The 20,107-nt window shown below is 50.5% G+C and overlaps 1 protein-coding gene across 1 annotated transcript in view; it reads right to left on the bottom strand.

The window, feature by feature from the left end:
• LOC103732129 (1-phosphatidylinositol 4,5-bisphosphate phosphodiesterase gamma-2-like) overlaps positions 1-17,701 on the bottom strand; it is a gene marked incomplete at its 3' end in the record, with an annotated part of 85,812 nt that extends 68,111 nt beyond the window's left edge. Inside the window, exons 1-2 of the mRNA XM_008830641.2 lie at positions 17,633-17,701; positions 11,910-12,142 (exon numbers count right to left, since the gene is read on the bottom strand). Coding sequence (XP_008828863.1) covers positions 11,910-12,102 — 193 coding nt within the window. The remainder of the gene's footprint in view (positions 1-11,909; positions 12,143-17,632) is intronic.
• Positions 17,702-20,107: the final 2,406 nt, after the last annotated feature.

Here is a 20,107-nt window from a genome sequence, read left to right as displayed (position 1 = left end):
GACACGCTTCAGCTCTTCATATAGCGTTCCCAACAGCCCTCCCCCCAGCCAGGACCAATCAGGGCACACACACACGTAGCGAGCAGGCAGAATGGCAGCTTATTGGGCCACATAGCAGGATCATACTCGATGATGTCTCTGATCAAGCAGGCAGCACATGATCGGGCTTATTGTGCTTATGCAGGTTGAAGTAAACAAGTGAGGGCACAAGGCTTAGCAGCCAGCCAGGGCACCATCTTGGCCGGCTCGACCGCGCCTGCTTCCCACAAAAATATTTTTTAAAGTTGCTACTTTTAGCCCCAGCTAGCCTGGAGCTGACTACGTAGATCAGGCTGGCCTTGAACTCAGAGATCCACCGGCCTCTGCCTTCTGAGTGCTGGGATTAAAGACACACCACTACACCAGGCAGCAATGATATCTAGAGGGTGGGAGGGAGGGAGGATGGGAGGGAAGGAAAGAGGGAGGAAAACTCCCCTTACAAGAGACAAAGAGGCCAAGCACACAGCCCAAGGCCATGACTGAGCATCACTGTGTGGTTGAAGAGCAGTGTAGCGTCATGCAATGCCTGCAGAGGTCAGGAGAGGCTGTCAAATCCCCTGGGACTGGAGTTACAGACAGTTGTTAGCTGCCATGTGGGTGCTGGGATTTAAATGAGCTGATTACACAGTAGGAAGGCAGACTGAATAGATTGTTAAATGATATCAAAATATAATTGGCTTTCCTTACAAGGTTAGGCAAGACATAAGGGGTTCACGGAAAAGTCATTCCCACACACCCACAGCCAGACAGACATATCAATCTCAGTTAAAGGGGAATGGAATGTGTGGCTGGGCTATCTAGAGGTGCAGGCCTGTCATCCCAGCTACATGGGGGACTGAGGCAGGAGGAAATATTCCTCACCCCTCTGCCAGCTTTGGTCACAGACAGCATCCCCCATGCCACATGCTTTGTAGATGCTGTATCACTGCCGTGTCAGTATCCACCTACAGCTGGCCTCTCCCTGTGTCTCTCTCATCCTCTCCTCAGTCCACCAGTCATGTGGAACCAGGGATCCACTCTGTTCCACTGTGACTTTGTCTTAACTTTCACTTCTGCAAAGACCCTATTTCCAAACAAGGTTGGGTCTTAGACATAAGAATTTCAGGGAACACAGTTTAACTCCATGACAGCTTAGAAGGACCCAGAAGATGACCTCCAAAGGCAGGCCACGTCTAACTCACCCAACTAGCCACACTGGAGACAAACCGACACTGGTCTTGAGGCAGCCACACACGCACCTGATGGGCGTCTCACTGGAGACCCGACACTGAGAGAAGGAAAGTTGTGCCTGATGGGGCCACGGTGGAGAACTGAGGCATGAAGAACGGGGCATGCTGGGAGGTCTGGCTTCGGCTGTAGAAGACCCAGGGGGCAGAAGTGACTGTCTACAGAGGTACCATTGTCACAGACACAATGGAAGTGCCCAAAGCCCACAGCGCCCCTCACGTACATCCCATCAGGAAGTCTATATATTCCCCTCCTTTCCTACGGGACCCCAAATCCACCAAGCCTTCTCCTCACAAGCCTTCTATAGGTCCCCACAGCTACCTGTGCACCCAACAAAATGAAGGGCCATGAAAGATTCTGGAAGGATGCCCAACAAACCCACTTCTTGTTCTGGCCCACAGCGAGAACCTGCTTCCCAGCATCCTTTGCAGTTCATCAGGCACCAAGTTCCCCGGTGGGAAGAAAGAGCCACTTGGATTCCAGGTCCGGCCCAAGAAAATATCCTCCACTTGTCTTCCCCTAAATGCTAACCAGAAAGGGTACTGCAGTGGCCTCCAAAGTAGGGAATGGGGGTGCCACTAGATACACAGAGTCCCCTCCCTCAATCCACCCAGACCATGGGCCCTATCAGTAAGTAACATGTGGGGCCTGGAAAATGGTTCAGTGGATAAAGAAAGTGTGAAGACTGGAGACCAGATCCCCAGAACCCACATAAAAGCCAGGAAGGCATGGTAGTCCACCTATAATCCCAGCGCACGTCTGCGAGGGAGACGGAATCCCCAAGCAAGTCAGCTAGTTCAATTCTGAACTAGCAGAATTGGTGAACTTTGGGTCAGTGAGAAAACCCTACCTCAGAGAATATGGTGGCAGACAATCAAGGGAGACACCCAGTGTCAACCTCAGATTGCCACACGTACCTGGCACATATGTATATCCACACACATGTGAACACACATACACACACATCACATGCAAAAGTAAAAAATAACTTGTTACTACAGTCATCCTGCCTTGATTAATAGGAATGCTTAATGCTATTCCCTCTGCTGGAATGCTCTTCCCACCCCCCACCTCCATCCCTCCCCACGCGGAGCCTCCCATAGCTCTCTCCTTACCCTTCACATAGCAGCTCAAAAACATCTCTATAACAAAGCTACCTGGAGGTCAGACCTGCCTACGATAGCTAGTTTCACTTTCCTCAGGACACCTCCTTCCTAGGGTCCATCACAAGCAGAATGACTGGATGTGTGAATTCAGCCCTTTTCTATCTTTCCTAGGAAAGTGTAAGCTCCAGGTCTTTGGGGATCACCACTGTCCTGCCTACACTGTACCCTAGGTATGAGTGCCATGCAGTGAACTAGTCAGGACATTCTTTGAGTATTCACTGAGTAAAAACAGTGACTGTCACTCAGGATAGGAAAAAAAAAAAAAAAACCCACAAACTCCCCTTCTATCTTTTGCCCCAGCAGTGCCAAGACACACAGCACAATCCACCAGGTACAGGAAGGAAGATTATTCTGGAAATTAACTCATGTTGAGTACCTGCTGTATCCTCTCTGCAGGGTCATATCCCCGTGCAGCTGGAGATAGCAACACAGCAGCAGGAGGCTGATGCCACCCCTGTGCCAGCCCTGCCGCCCACCCATCAGCTCTCAAGTCCTCCCAAGAGCCCTAGAGGCAAGTTCCTGTGCTGCTATCGTTTTGCAGATAAGGAAACAGAGACATAGAGGTTCAAGGTTTCAGCCTGGTCAAAGGCAAGGCCAGGGTTTGACTCAGGCACTGGGCTGTGATTTTATGTATCACCACTGTATACCTGTAACTGCAAGTCCATTCCTGTACAATGGGCTTTGGTCGGGTCTTTTTTCTGAAGAGATGCTTTGCAGAAGCAGCTGAGGGATCATTCTCAAAGACAAATGTTTTGACAGAGTAACTTTCAAAGATATTCTTTCAATGAAAGGAGTCCAAGGACAGGCTTCGAAATGGAGCAGGATGTGCTCACCTTCCAGGCCTGGCCCCAGCAGCCCTCCTGCACACTTTGTCCGTGTCCCCTCTGTCCATCCCGTTCTCCCACAGATCCAGGCACCCAAGGACTGAGTCTTCTTCCCCTCAGTGCACCCAGCACTCGGCAAAGTGTGGCCCCTGCATGCACACGGATCGCTGCCCTTTCCTCCTGGTGAGGACCAGAGCTGTGAGCACAGAATGAAAGCATCCTTGAGTGTAGCCAGGAGACAGTAGTAACACGGGCAGCAGATGGAGGAGTTCAAAATGTCCTCCTGCCCTGAACCCTGTCACCCGGTCTCCCCAGGACTCAGTCTCCTCACAGAAACCAGGTGTGATTCCCATGTCCTCCTTCCCTGAACCCTGTCACTTGGTCTCCCCAGGACTTAGTCTCCTCACAGAAAATAGGTAAACAGGTGTGATTCCCATGTCAAAGGTCACAGTGAAAATTGAACAAACTGCCGTACAGGACATACTTACAGCGGACCTTATCAGAGGGGCTCTCACCAACATTAGCATCATCATCATCTCCATCATCTCCATCACCATCATTACCACCATCACCATACCATCCCTGTCATCACCATCACCAGCACCATCACCACTACACCATCATTATCACCATCACCATAGCATCCCTGTCACCACCATTACCATCATCAACATCACCATCATCAGCATCACCATCATCATCATCACCATCATCACCATCACCATCATCATCATCATCATCACCACCATTATAATCATCACCATCATCACCATCATCACCATCACCACCATCACCATCATCATCAACACCACCATCTCCATCACTACCGTCACCATTATCTAGCAGGCAAGCCAAAGACCCAATGCCAAGAAAACAGCAGTCACATGTGACCATCTCTTATTCATAAGCAGCCAAAAGTTGCCAAAATCAGCAGAGAAACACCTAAGCCAAAGTGCAAATTTCCTGGTCAAAGGCTATTCAGTGGTGCAGGATATAGTGGTATATACCTGTAATCTCAGTACTTAGGATTACAAGATCAAGGTCAGCCTCAGCTACATTTGAGACCACCCTGGGCTACATGAGATGCACAGATGACCACAGTTCAGGCCCTCAGAGGTGACTCAGCCAACCCTATTCATACTCAAAACCAAGGGATGCCACGCTGGCTCCCCAGACACAATCCAGTGCCTCGAATAGACAAGAACTATTATCATCTCACTTTACCAACAGGGAAACCGAGGCTCGGAGTGGTGAAATAACTTGCTTCCCATCATGCCTCTGTGAGAGGCAGAGCGGGGACATGAACCACCACACTGGGTCCCAGAATGCAAGCATTCAGTTTTATAGCTTTGCTCTGGAAGGGCAGGTAACCCCTTCTCCAGGAGGGTGTGCCCCTTTCCTTGACACTGGCTTAGTCACCTGAGCTGGTACAAGTGACAGGAGGCCAAGTCACAGGAAACTTTAGGAGAAGAAAGGGGAGAGGTAGGAAGGAAGAAGAGGAGGAGGTAGAGGAGGGGTATAAAGGAAGAATGGGGAGGAGGAAGGGGGAGGAGAAGGAAGAAGAATAGGAGGAAGATGAGCTGTCACCTGCCCGAGCCCACCTTGCGGCAGCCTCTAGGTCAGCCAAGCCCAGTCTTCTCATCATCACCACCAAGGCATCACACAGAAAAGGAAATTCTAGACCTTCCAGACCCCAGGACACACTAACCAAGTACCACCACCAAATGCCTCAGGCCAGGCCGCAAAGAACAGAAGAATTGCCCCGCTGAGCCCTGTCCAGATCTGACCCACAAGCTGCTCATTTGCATCCATGGCACTGACAGTTTTCCCTTCCAGATGCCATCTTCACTGGCCACCTGGCAAATCCTGCCCCCACTTTCCACACACACAGCTCTCTTGCAAGCCTCACCTGGTCCCCACACCCAGAGAACGGCACCTTTCCCATAGGAACCCCAGTAACAACACTATCACGATCTCAGCACCGCTACTCTGTGCCCCATCTCCCCTCTTGTGCTGGGACTCCATCCCTTTCCCCCATCCTCCTCCTCCTCTTCTCCTCCCTTTCCATCACCACCATCATCATCTTCTTCCTCGTCCTCCTCAGCAGAGTTGATACTCAGTCTGAAAACAAACAGAAGCAGGAAATAAGTCTCAGGAAAAAGGAGAAGATGGTAGAAGGGAACGGGAGAAGGAGGGAAGAGGAGGAAGACGGGGCCCCAAGAAAACTGACATTACCAGTCACATTCTGCACTTTTAAGTACATGACTTTGGGGCAGCCTCTCACCACAGCTCTACTGACGCACTGTACCAGACAGTTCTCTGTGGCTGGACTAGCCTGTGCATAGCGGATGCCCAGCAATACCCCGACCCCAGCTGTGATAACCGAGCATGTCTCTAGACACTGCCACATGCTCCTGAGAAGGAAGAAAAAAAGTCACCATGGCTACAAACCAGTCACTACCCTCGATGACAGGACCTAGAGCCTTACCCAGTCTGAGAGGAGGTTGTGACACCTACTGTGACTATGACTCTTCATTGCCAACGTGACAGGATCTAGAGCCACACAGGAAACAAACCTCCTGACATGTCTGTGAGAGTTTCTAAATTGAGTTAACCGAGGTGGGAAGACCCACCCTGAACGTGGGTGGCACCATCCCCTGGGCTGGGATCCTGGACTGAATAAAAAGGAGAGAGCAGCTGAGCACCAGCATCCACGTCTCTCTGCTTCCTGACTGGGGGAAGCCATGGGACCAGCGGCCTCGTGCTCCTGCCGCCATGACTCCCCATCACGATGGACCGCACCCTGGAGCTGTGAAAAGAAACCCTTTCTTCCTTAAGTTGCTGTCACAGGTGTTTTGCCACAGCAATAACACAAGTAACTAATGCACCTACTCGAATGTCACATACCACTTGCTAAGGACCCTAGAACTTCATGCTCACGTAACCCTCATATGTGCCTACCCTGCAGAGCCCACAGTGACCCACAAGTTCCTGCTAACTAGAACTAAATACACACTATCACCACCATTTACAACAGAAGACTACAAAGGGCCCTGACTGTCCCCACTTGGTGTCTAAAGGCCTGCTCCTTCCAAGGTCAGGAGGAGCCTCGTGTCTAAGTCTTCTGTCTCAATGGCTTTTCTGTCTCTCCACAAACTCCCCATCTCAAGCAGGAATGCCACAGCCATGTTCAAAGTTGCAAATCCAATTTTGTCACCCTTTTCTAAATGCCAGCCCCTTCTGTCCACCAGAAAATGGTCAGACAAAGAAGTCAAGATTCCACCTGCCCAGGGACGCTGAAATGGCAACGATGGCTGAGGGTCAGAAAGGAAGGGGAGTGCAGGCCACCAAGTGAGCGCTTCTCAAATACCTTAGACCAGGGGAGCCCCTCTCATGAGGCTCCCCGTTGCTCACTCCCAGCCATTCCTTCCAGTCAACAGTGGTGGAAAGAAATGCAAACCAGAAAGAACAGGTCACACACCAAACAGTGCCTGAAGTCAAAACACACCTGCTGGTCCCCAACCAAACACCTGTGCTCCAGGAGGGCGGAGTGGGGGGAGGCTGCCAGAAGAGGGGTAGAGAGAGAAGAGGGATGGAGAGAGACCCTCTGGAGCAGTGGGCTTGCAGGTTAAAAAGGAACTTACTGCTCTGTGAGGGGAACACCTGTCCCACCATCAGTGCTGGTCCCCCCTGCAGGCTCCCATCCCATCACACTGGGGAAGGCTGGCTGTCTCCATGGTAGCAGGGCATTAGAGGGGGAACTTCAGGCTCTGGGCCACCCGAGACCTGCTGGCCCTAAAGCCAGGAGAAACCTTTGGGAAAGCTGTTGAGTCCCATTCATGGGTAAATCAAAGAGCCTGGCCTGATGGCATAGGCTTATCGTCCCAGCTACTCAGGAGGCTGAGGCAGGAGGATCACAAGAGTTCAAGAGAGTTCAAGGCCATTTAGTGAAACTGTCACAAATTTTTTTAAAGAAGGTTTTTAAAATGAATTTATTTATTTAAATTTTATGTGTATGAGTGTTTTGCCTATATGTAAACACACCACCTGTGTGCAATGCCCATGGAGGCCAGAAGGGGGCGCTGGATCCCCTGGAACTGGAGTTATACATGGTTGCTAGCCTCCATGTAGGTGTTGAGAACTGAATCCAGGTCCTCTGCAAGAGCAGCCAGTGCTTTTAACTACAGAGCCATCTCCCCAGCCCCTCAAAAAGTTTTAAAAGTAAAAAGAAGCTATAGCTCACTGGTAGAGCCCTGGCCTAGCATGGCAAGGCTACCTTGGGTTCAATCCCCAGTACTGAGAAACTTTTTTTTTTTAATTTTAAAAAGGGCTAGATAACTCAGCTGGTAAAATACTACCCATGCAAGCATGAGGTCCTGAGTTAGGGCCCCAGAATCCACACAAAAGAGTTATATGTGGTGGTGTGTCCCTGTAATCCCAGCACTGGGGAAGGTAAACAGGCAGATCCCTGAGGCTCGATGGCCAGCCAGCCGTGCCTACTTGGTGAGCTCCTAGTAAGCCAATAAGAAATGCTGTCTCAAAAAATGAAGTGGACAGGGCCAGAGGACCAACACCCAAGGTTAACCTCTGGCCTCCACATGTGTGACATACACTTGCGTGTGCACACATGTATCAACATATATACACACACACACAAATGATGTTTTTGATGTTGTTTTGGGGTCTTCTGCTTTTGTTTTTCTGTGAGACGGGGTCTCACTATGTAGCCCTAGCTGGCCTAGTAAATAAATAAAGTAAAATAAAATAATCACATTAAGGGTTGGCAAGATGGCTCAGCAGGTAAAGGCACCTGCTACCAAGCCTGACAGACCTGAGTTATGTCCCCAGAACTCACATGGTAGAAGGAGAGAACCAACTATCCCAAGGTGTCCTCTGACCTCCACATACATGCTGTGGCACATACATTCACTGTCTCACACACACTAAATAATAATAATTTTTTTTTTTTGAAACAGGGTCTCTCTGTAGCCCCAGCTGTCCTGGAACTCACTATGTAGACGAGGCTGGGCTTGAACTCACAGAGATCCACCTGCCTCCCAAGGGATGGGATTAAAGGTGTGCACCACCATGCCACCTATAGTAATTTATGAAGACCTCTGCCAAATTACTCAACTCTACCAGTGCATGGCCCAGTACAAGACCCTTTGACAATGTGGCTGAAGGTATGGGGACGGACTTCACAAACATCGTGGCTGACGGGCAAAGCGGAGCCCCCTGTTTGGTGGGATGATGCCGAAGTTCCCCATAGGGTTAAAACTCGCTGTGCCCTTGACCTCAGGAGTTAGCCTCCTCGGGAGCTGTCCTCCCTTCAGACACCCACATGTGTGTGCAGAACGGAAGTAAAGACAGCCTTCGTCCACTGCTTCAGAATGAAAACAAGGCAGCCCCTCCGGAAAAGTCTAGCAGTTCCTAAAACAATCAGTGCAGTTAGCACATGACCAGGAACTCCACTCCTAGGATATGGCAAAAAATAAAAACTGCATTCACATAAAAACCTGTACGCAAGCGTTCAGAATCTCACTCTTCAGATTAGACAAAAGATGGAAACCACTGAACAATCCAAGCTAACAAATGAGCAAATAAGAAAATGTGGAATATTATGCAGCTGTCTAAAGGAAGTAAATCCTGCTCCAAGCTAAGAAGTGGATAAACTTGAACAAGAAGTTGAGAAAGAAGCCAGTTGGAAAGGTCACACACACCATAGGACTCAACTTCTACGAAATGGCCACAACAGGGGCATGTACAGAAGCAGAAAGTAGAGGAGAGGTTTTTTAGGGTTAGGGGAGGGGGTCAGGGGGACGCAGGATCTGCTTGAAAATGTTCCAAAATTGGGGCTGGTGAGATGATCAGCAGTTAAGAACACTGACTGTTCTTGCAGAAGACCCGGGTTCGAATCCCAGCACCCACATGGCAGCTAACAACTGTCCGTAACTCCAGTTCCAGGGGATCCAACAGCCTCTTCTGTCCTCTGCGGTCATTGCATGACACAATAAAAATAATAAAATATTTTTTAAAAAAGAAAATGTTCCCAAACTGATCAAGGTGAAACTTACATATATTGTGAATGTGCTAAGCCACTGCATTTGTGTGTGCACATGTATGCACATGTGTGCATGTATGTATTGTGTGCATGTGTATGTGTGTGCATGTATATGTGTGCATGTATATGTGTGTGCATGTTTGTATGTGTATGTGTGCCCATGTATATGTGCATGTGCATGTATGTACATGTGTGCATGTGTGTATGAGTATGTATTGTGTGTGCGTGTATGTGTCTCCATGTGTGTGCATGTATGTGTATGTGTGTATGTGTGCATGTATAAGTGTATGAACGTATGTATGTGTACATGTGTGTTCATGTGTGCATGTAAGTGTGTGTATTGTGTGCATTGTGTGTGCATGTGTATGTGCAAATGTAGTGTGTGTATATGTGTGTGCATATGTGTGTGTGCAGGTGCATGTATGTGGGCATGCACGTGGAGGCCAGTGTCGAACTGGGGTCTTCCACTACTGCTCCTCACCTTCCTGTTTGAGACAGGGTCTCTCTCACTGATTGGCGTTACACTTGCCAGCAAGTCCCTAGGATCCTCCCATCTCCACCTCCCAAATGCTGGGGTTACAGGCACATGCTGCCATGCCCGGCTTTTATGTGGGTGACAGGGATCCAAACTCAGGTCTTCACGTTTGAACAGCAAGCAGTTTGCCAGTTAAGCAACTGAGCCATGTGCTCCACTCTACCCCTCTTTTGGCAGCTCCTGCTCTGCATCCCAGCACGGTTTTGAACCCTTGATCCTCTGGACCTCTTGCCTCAGTTTCCAGACTGCTGGGATTCCAGGCATGAGCCGCCACCCTGGGTCTGCCCTGTCTCTTTAAATGATAAACTGTGAGGAAGGTACAAGGATTATGTTTCAATAAAACAGTGACTTTTTTTTCCCAGTCTTTTTGAGACAGGGCCTCCCTGTAGCCCCAGCTGTCCTGGAACTCACTATGTAGACCGGGCTGGCCATGAACTCACAGAGATCCACCCACCTCTGCTTCCCAAGCGCTGGGATTAAAAGTGCCCCACCATGCCCATCTAAACAGTGACTATTTAGAGGAATGCAAAGGACCGCCACTGTAGCCTGTGAGGAATGCCAGGCAGAGCACAGCATGACCCACACTGGGTTAAACTGTTACACTGTGGCCATACCGTGAAAGCCAGAGGCAGATCAATGTGTACTGATAAGGAGCCAGCCCTAGGTGACCAAGAAAGTAAGAAGTTCTGGGTCGTAGCTCCCATTTGTATAAAAAATAAAAATGCACTGTTCCCTGAGCATGGGATAATTCTAGAAGGGAAACAATAATTTGTGGGGGGAATGGGTGAGGGGTCAGGGAAAAAGACATGTAACCAGCCAACACCCCAACTTCCAAGAGTATTTTATTTTTATTTTTGTAATATTTATTTTACGTGTATGGGTGTTTTAGCCTGCGTGTAAGTGCACCCGTGTTGTGCAATGCCCAAAGAGGCCAGAAGAGGGGGTCAGAATCCCTGGAACTGGAGTTAAAGGACAGTTGTTAGTTGCCATCTGGGTGCTGGAAAACAAACCTGGGTTCTCTATACAAGCAGCCAGTGCTCTTAACTGCTGAGTCGGCCACCAACCTAGTACTTTATTTTTAGTAAGGGACTCACTGTATAGCCCAGGCTGCCCTTGAACTCACAACACTCCTGCCTCAGCCTCCTGAGTGCTGCTATTTAAAGTACATTATAGTTTTTCAATTAGAACTACTCAGGAGGCTGTCAAGACGGCTCAGGGCAAACCTGATGACCTGAGTTTGATATCTGGGACCCACATCGTAGAAGGATCAAGAACTGACTCTTATAAGTTGTCCTATGGCCTCCATGTGCATGCCATCTCACACACACCACACATACACACACACACACACACACACACACACACACACACTAAAAACTTAAATGCACCCTAGTTGGTGAGAAATAAAATTGAAATGCATCTCTATAACTGAAAATTGCTTAAATGCCCTGTTCTGTCTGCTACCAACAGTCCCCTCAGAAACTTCAGTAGGTAAACTAACAGCCCAGTGTAAAGGAGGTAGCAGGGGCCAACACAGCCACCAGGACCAGAGTTTATTTAAAAGCAACAAAACACTCAGCGGTGTGTTCTGTGCACTCAGACACCAAGGCAGAGGCCTCTTGTAGCATGCTGTGGTTTGCAGTAAAAAAAAAAAAAAATTAAATCACCAGGCATTTGGCTTCCAAGCAACCAGCCCCCGCATCCCCCAAGTTCCAGCCAGTTTAGCCCTCAGGAGGCCAGACAGCTTGAAGGGCTATGGGAACCAGATGACCCAGCCACTGTGTCAATGTCATGACCAGGTTGGCCAACTGAGGTTACTGTCATTTCACAAAAGCCTTCCTGGATGACTTCCCCCTCCTGTTCTCACCCCTCCCCCACACCCTCACCCCCACCTCCTCACCCCTGACCCACACCAAGTGGAAACACTTTCGATTTTAGAAGAATGGACCTAAACCAACATTGTCATGACAAATGTGACAGCCACAGGCAGGATGAACAGGTCCCACCCTGGTGGCCAGGGCAGATGGGCCTCACTGCCTGGTCCCGCAGGTACTCACAGAAACCCTCGATCCTGTCCGCGGTCTTGCTCCAAGCCACCTGCCGTGTCTCCATGATCACCTGCACGGTCCTCCGCTCCGGGGTGGACTTGCGGAAGCTGAACACAGTCATGACCGCCCCCAGCTCCAGGGCTCTCTTGATCTGACTCTTCTCGAATTCAGGAAGGCTGTCCACGTTGACCATGGTGGTCATCGTCGGCCACTCCAGGAAGAAGAAAGGAGGAATATGGAGGCTGGAGTGGGGCAGGATAAAGAAGTGAATTGATGTTGATGAACTGAGGTGAGATAAATGAATGGAAGGTCAAAGTCAGGAGTCAAAACCCTGTCTCATGCCCTTCAGACTGAGTTATAGGAGAAAGTCTAGTGCCAGGGAGCCACTGGCTACTTAGAGAGTCCAGGTGAGAGGCAAAGGTTTAAATAAAGTCCACCTGGGGGAGGGGCCACCGACCTTCATGACCCGACCGCTACACCAGCTTTGATAATCAAATCACGTATGTTGGAGGCTGACCCCTCTCTTCTCTTCCAAATTTGAATAACCAAAGCAGCCCCAACTGGCTCCCAACCTCTCCTCCCCAGCAATCAAGTTTATCCTGCTACAGCAGGAGATTTCTAACCATTTCTTTACAAAACTTAGGAACAGAAAAAAAAGAAAGAAGGAAATGAACTGCAGGCTGTGTGTGTGTGTAAAGACCCGAGCAAAGGGTCCCTCTGAGAGGTGATAAGGCCAAAGGGCCAAAAAACGTCCAGCCTTGGTAGCCCAAGGTCAAGTTCTGGTATGGGTTCCTGCTTGGGAGGCTGCCCGGCCTCCTGCTGCGGTGGGGGGGGGGGGCCTGCCTGGCCTCTACACGCCCATTCCATCCTTTCTCAAGGTGGAAACTTCCAGCAGTTCAGAAACCCAAGTGAGAACCAGACACCTACAGCATGCCACGAACCCAGCAAGTGTCCCAGGAGCTATGCACTCCTGAAGGAGGTTGGTGCTTAACAGGGAGGTACTCAGGTCTGAAATCTCGGGAAAACTGTCTGTCTGGACTTTCTCATACCCACAAGCAATCAGCAAATCCAGTCTAGCACATCCCTCTCTCTCCCTGGCTTCTCCAAGGCTCCATCCACCCTGGCCCCTGGTCCCTGCTCCTGCCCTGAACCCTAAGATTCTCAGCCCCGTGGCCAATAATAGTATTTTAGAACACGAATCTCATCTCTCCTCTGCTCAGAGCCCACAGCTCTTGGGGCTCTTGCCCTGTACCTCACTCCTTTTCCAAGCCCAACTATGCAAAGATACCTCACACTGTAGCCCTGAGCCAGCACTCAAAGGGAAAGGCCTCCACTGGATCTCAAGCTGCACCTCTGGGCCTCCTTTCCAGCCATGCAAAGAAGGTAACAGTACCTACCTAGTAAAAGTTTCATAAGTACTAAACAAAATAACCTATCATCTCTGGTCCTTCACACAAAGATGCGAACCAGGTGTGGCAGTCCACGCCAGTGATCCCAACACCCTAGAGCTGGAGGCAGGAGGATTAGAAGTTCAAGGTCAACCACAGCCACATAGTGAGTTCGAGGCCAGCCTGGGCTACATGAGACCCTATCTCAAAAGGATGCAAAAAGAGGGTGCTCTAGATTTTGACTGTCATCATCCATGGGACTGGGTAACCTCAGCTCCTTGCCTCCTCCTCCAGGTCCCTTTAAGCCCCACAGTTGGTATTCAGTAGCACTTGAGAGCTAGCCTGGGCCAAAGAGCAGGGAGTGAGAAATGGGCTGTGAGCCAGGATTGTCAAACTGCTCAGCGTCCAGCCAAAAAGCAACTCTGGGCTCTCTCACTTGGAAATGGGAACAGCGTGCTCTGGGGTGTGGGTAGGGTGGAGGGACTAAGCCTTGATATACAACTAGCAGAATTCAGCAGGCCCTGGATTAACAGTGATCAGCCCCTCAGCCAGGTGATGCACAGGCTGACCTGAGTGTGGCCCCCACTAGGAACCAGGATGCAAATACCAGGGAGCAGGGAGTGCCCAGGCCTTGACCTTTGCCTCTTCCTTCCTCTATGTATGTCACAGAGAAAAACTCATTGTGTGCACCTGTTCCCCGTCTACTGCCTGGGAAGCATGTGTGAAAATCCCAATGCAGGGTCAAGTGCAGCTCCACGTGGACATGGGGGGCCCAGGGAGCATTGAGAAGAGCCGGGATTTAGTAAGGGGTGTGCCTGTGGTCCTCAAGGGGTCAGAGACAGTAATCAGGAAAAGAAGATGCCAATCTTTCTAAAGATGAGGGAGCTGGAGTTGTGGCTCCGTTGGTAGAGTGCTTGTCATGTGTGCCCAAAGTCCTGGGTTCAATCCCCAGTGTTGTGTAAATGGGGCATGGCGTGGCACAGGTCTGTAACCCCAACATTCCTCAACACTCAGGAAGTGGAAGCCAGAGGATCAGCAATTCAAGGTCATCCTCAGCTACATAGTGAGTTAAAGGAAGGCCTGGGGTATATAAGACCCTCTTTAAAAAAAAAAAAAAAAAAAAAAGGCAGAGCTAGGCACGGTGACTGAAGGCAATAGTTTGAGGCCAGCCTGCGCTACAGAGTGAAACTATCTCAACAACAACCACCACAAAAAGATGACGCGGGAAAAGGAAAGGAACAATTTTCCCATGGACCAGGCGTCAACAAAAACAAGGAGGGAGCCTCACAAGGTACACCCAGAGCTCTAGCCTCAGAGCAACCTAACAGGACCCCCCCCCGAACTGACACCATGAGTTAGTTGCCCAGGCTACCCACTGAGGATGGGAATGAGGGATTTCCAGCCTATCTCATGTTTGGAAAGACAAAACAGAGGTTGCTGGTCTCCTTGCAAAGCCTTTTCTTCTGGGCCCTCCTAGACCTCACACCTGTTCACCCCTTTCACCTCACTGATGCCTACAGGCTAGAGCTAGGAATGTAGCTCAGGGGTAGAGCACTTGCCCAGAGTTCTGGGCTCCATCCCCAGCACTGGGAGAAGAAAAAGAAACACCTAAGGTCTTGAAAGTCAAAGTCTAGGAAGGAGGAAGTTACCGGATCAAGGTCACACACAAAAGATGGGAACTGTCAATGCCCACTTTCAGAATTCTGATGGAATTTGGCCACATATTAACCAAACTGGCTGACCCCGGCCCTCTCAAGAGCAGATAAGGGGTTGACTTGTCGAAGGTCATGCAGCCAGAAAGTCAAAGAACCAGGACTTGAAGCTGGTCCCCATTCCAGAGCTCTCTTCTGGTCCAGCCAGGCACTGTGAATGTTCCCACTGCCAAGTCCCCAGGAAAGCCTCCCTCCTCCGAGACAAAAGCAAGGAACTCAAGCCAGGAAGGCGCACCTTTCGTGAAACAGAAGTTGGCACTGAGGTGCTGGGTTGAGGCACCCGGGGCAGCGCCCAGGTGGGGCAGAGTTTCAACCTTCAGCACATACAACTGATCTTGACCCCTGAGCACCCCCAGCCAGCACACTTTGTTCTTCCTTTCCCAAATAACAAAATAGCCTGGAAATCCCTTTCTCCCATCCTTGGGTAACCTGGTCAGCTGACTTAGGCAGTCAGTACAACCGTGGCTGAGGACTAATGAGAGACGGCATCCTTTGACATGTCTGTGTCTCTCACACTTTGAAATCAACTTCTGAGACACAAGAATCCCAAACCAGGAAACAGGCAGTATAGGATTTCATCCAAAACCCCAGGGCACAATTCTGCTAGAATTTGGCCAAGCTGAGTCCTTAAACAGCACCTGTTCCTGCTATGCCAGGGCTACTGCGTTCATGTTTAGTCCCAACCCTCATCAAAGGGACCAAGCAAACTGCACTTATTTTAGGTAGGAAAGGAAATGGGTTTGACTTGTTATTTTAGGACGGCCGTAAGCATCTTGCTAACGTATAAACAGGCAAAGGCTTTGATCCAGCAAGCATAAATGTACAGCACCATACCCAAAAATGCTCATGGAACCATTGTTTGTAAAAATAAAGAAAACCAGGAAACACTTCAACTCCTCATCTCTTGGGGTTGGAGGTCCCTAAATAAATCGAAAAGCACATTAAAGAATACTCAGGCCCAGAGTTGGTGGTCCACGCCTGGCGTTTCCACCCCAGCACTTGAGAGGTGGAAATAGGGAGATCAAAAGTTCAAGGCCAGCCTGAGCTACATAGTGAGACTGTATCTCAAAAAAAATAGAAAGAGGCTGGGCGTGATGGTGCTCACCTGTGATCTCAGCACTTGGGAGGCAGAGGCTGGCGGATCTCTGTGAGTTGGAGGTCGGCCTGGTCTACATAGTGAGTTCCAGGTCAGCTGGGGCTACATACTGAGACTCTGTTTCAAAATAATAATAATAACAACAAAAGAATGTATTGGAGCTATGGGAAGGAATTTACAAAATTTATGAGCAATTTGATCTGGGAAGATTCATGAGCTATTAGAGAAAAATTTACAAATCAATGAGTTACAGTATATAAATGTTATAATTACTATGTATACATAGTAATTATATATAGTACATACAGTACTATATACATATAGTAATACACAGAGAGAGAGAGAGAGAGAGAGAGAGAGAGAGAGAGAGAAAATTTTCTCACAGGCTCTTTTTAAGTCCAGCAGAGGGGTTACTGTGAGCAGGTTGGGAGGAGGCAGGGTGGACCAGTCCACTTTATATTAAATAGCAAAGCCCTTCTTTGGGAGAGAGGAAAGGGTTGACTGTTTACAAAGTTAAATGTATCCCAACGCGTTTTCCCATCACTAAGTTCCCACTAACTCCACCTAAGAGGCGCAAAGGAGTTTCTCATGGGGTCCGGGCTTCGGCTCCCCCAGAGGATCCCCACACTCTGCCCGGCCTGCTGAGAGGCCAGGCAAGCAGGAGCACCATCAGGAGCAATTGAAGCATCGATCAAATTAGTAACCGGAATCCCCTGAGGCTGCAGCTCTGTGGCTCACAAGCGGCCCGCAGAGACCCCAGCATCCTGCAAGGCCTCTATCCCCAGGGTCAGGAACTGCTGGGTGCCCTTTCCGCGCCCTGAGAAGCAGGCTTGGGGCTGGGACAGGGCCCAGAGGGAGAAACCGGGACTCGGAGGGGTTCTTCGCCGCGCTCAGGCTCACATAAATGGAACTGAAATTCAAATTAAGCTCTCACAGACGAGGCCACCTGTTTCCCGTGCTTGTGGCCCCCTCACCCCCACCAGCCTCCCACTAGCTCAAGATGAGGGTACAGGAAAGGGCCAGCCCCAGCCCTCAGCCTCCCGGGTCCAAACGCCGCCCTCCTTCCGCTGGGATTCTTGGCGACCTGGGGGCCATAAACCGGCCGAGGAACCGCACAGGCGTGAGCACTTGTTGCTGGGCGCATTCGCGGGTGGGGCGGGAGCCGGGAATCGAACCGTGCGAGGAGGAAGGGCTGCCCGCCCCCACCCGGAGCCACCTGTGCGCCCCAGGGAGGTGTCGTCCCGGGGATAACGATCCAGGGAGCGGGCAGGGGCGACCCCGAGGGAGCCTTAAACGCCAACACTCCGCGCACCCCAGCACCCGGGGGAAGCTGACGCCAGCCTAGGGGAGGAAGTGGCCAGCGGCTGGGCCAGGCCCCGCTGTCCCCAAGTGGGGCTCCCCGGGGGGCACCGGCCCCGACGGTGCGTCCCTGCCCTGCGGCTGCGCCGGGCCGCAGACCCCACGCACCCGGTGCCAGCTCGCCGGTCCCCGCAGCGGCGCAGGTCCCCGGGCGCCGCGTCCCGCCGGGCCACTCACCTGGCCGTGCGCCCGGGGCGCAGCCACCGCCCGATGTCAGGGCCGGCAGGTCTGGGAGCTGGGGTCCGGCTTGCAGCCGCTGCCGCCAGGGGCCCGGCTCTCCCGCAGAGCACGCCCTGCGCAGCCGGGCTCGCAACTTCTGCTTTGGCCCGGGTCGGGCCACGTGACTCCGCGGGGCCGCCCCCCTCTCCGCGCCGCCCAGGCTTGCGGCAGGTCCAGACCCGCCCCGGCACCCCGAGAGAGCGCGCCCCGCTACGCCCCGGCACGGAGCCACGCCTCTCCTCCCACTAGCCAGGTAAACCAAGAATTCCTCCAATAAGGTAGCATTTATGCGGCGCCTACTGCATACAGAGGTCATGCATGCGTTTAATAGCTATCTTCTTTAGTCACGTACCCGGTGTGGACGAATAGAGCTCTCACATGAAGTCAGAGCACCTCTTCCTATCTTAGGCACATCCAGCCTCAGTTTACCTATATGTAAAACATATCAAAACAGTGCCAGGTCCAAAAGTTTGTTGTAAAGAACCAGACACAGGAAAATTGATATCTTGGTCTTTAAATGAGAAGAATGTGTCCTTTAGGAAGTAGTTCTTTCTTCTTTATATTTATTTGTTGTTTATTTTGTTTTGTTTTTAGAAAGGGTCCCCCTGTAGCCCCAGCTGGCCTGGACCTCACTATGTAGACCAGGCTGGCCTCAATCTCACAGAGATCCACCTGCCTCCCAAGTTCTGGGATTAAAGATGTGTGCCACCACACCCGTCCTTTTTACATTTTTAGTATTTTTATTGCGGGGGGGATGCTGGTGGAGGCCAAAAGAGGGTATCTGCTCCCCTGGAACTGGAGTAACAGGCAGTTGTGAGCCAAAATGTGAGTGCTGGGACCCGAACCCAGGTCCTCTGGAAGAATAGCAATTGCTCCTCGCTATTGAGTTCTCTCTTCAACCCTTCTTTTTAAATACAGTCTCATGTAGCCTAGACTAACCTCAAACTCCCTAGCAGAGGATAGCATGATCCTCCTGCCTCCAACACCCCCATGTTGGGATGACAGGTGGGTACTACTGAGTCCTATGGTGCTGCGGATGGAACTCAGGGCTTTGTGCATGCTAAGCAAGCACTCTACCCACTGAGCCACACCCCCACCTCATGGATTTCATTCTGATCCCTGTGTCTTTGACAGATCTGTGGAGCCAGCCTTAGAACCACTTCAGAGCTGTCACGCTGCACCTCGGTTCCACTCCTGAGTCGCTGCAGTGACAGTTTTGAACCTAGGAATATCAGTCTGTAAACTTTGGACGGGACCCGTGGTAACCACTGACCTGGAGGATCTATGAATTCAATTCTGTTGAATTCTGTTGCCATGCTTAGCACCTGTCACTACAGGGTCTCCACTACAGGGTCTCCACTCAAGGTGACATAACCACCCAAAATCATGGGCTGGTTCCTCAGAAACATCCAGGAAATGGTTTAATGTTTTTTAAAAAACTTCAACTTGTATTATATTTTTAGGGTTTTATTGTTGCTTTGCTTGTCTGAGTCACCGTCTTACTATGCAGCCCTGGCTGGCCTGGGACTCACAATTCCCCTGCCTCAGCTTTACAAGTGCTAGGATTACAGGTGTGCACCCCTAAGCCTTACTTTCTGACCGACAGCCCCTCCCGTGGGTGAACAACCAAAAGGGATGACTGGGAATGTTTGTCGCACCTCAATTCTCCCTCAAACTTAAACTTTGGTGAAAGTAACTATGTGCAGAGTGCTCTGATATGAAGTGACACTTCTTTTTCTACAGTCAGTGGGCATGAAAGTCCAGTCTATCTATGGTCCTACAGACAGGAAGGCCTTGCCACAGGCTGGCTATCCTGAGACCCAGGGGTTAAGTCAGTGGATGGTACTGGCAGGATTTGAACTCAAGTCTGTGTGTTGCCCAAGCCCATAGCTTCCAAACCCATGCCCATCCTCAGCATTGTTTGAGTATTCAGGCAGAGAAGTGAGTTTGGAACGACTCCCCATAGAGTCATGAATGGGTCCAAAATGGCCTCAAAGGGTGGAGGGAACTTCATTTTCCTTTAAAAAGAAAAAAGATGCAACCTGAAAGAATAACTGGAAATATAAATGTCTCTATCAATGGTATCTCAACTCCCTCTCCCCTCTAGTACTGGGTATTAAACCCAGGGCTTCCCTTATCCATGCTACACAAGTGCTCTCCCACTGAGCCACATCCCAGCCCTCTCTTGACTTTAATCTTGAAACAGGGTCTCCCTAAATTGTCCAGGCTGGCCTGGAACTCACTCTTAACCCAAGTAGGCCTTGAGCTCGCCATCCTCCTGCCTCGGCTTCTGAGAAGCTCGGTTCCTTTATTCTGTGGACCTCACCTGTCCTCAGGTGCGCACCTTCTTCCCCGGGATGCGTTTCTATTTGCTGGTAGCTGTGGTGCACTGGACAGTTCACCTCTCTGGGCCACCTTCCTCCTCTGCAAGCA

This window comes from Nannospalax galili, unplaced genomic scaffold (genome assembly GCF_000622305.1).
Source record: "Nannospalax galili isolate Female #2095 unplaced genomic scaffold, S.galili_v1.0 scaffold2675, whole genome shotgun sequence".
Taxonomy (NCBI): Eukaryota; Metazoa; Chordata; class Mammalia; order Rodentia; family Spalacidae; genus Nannospalax; species Nannospalax galili.
This window is presented reverse-complemented; position numbering and strand designations above follow the sequence as displayed.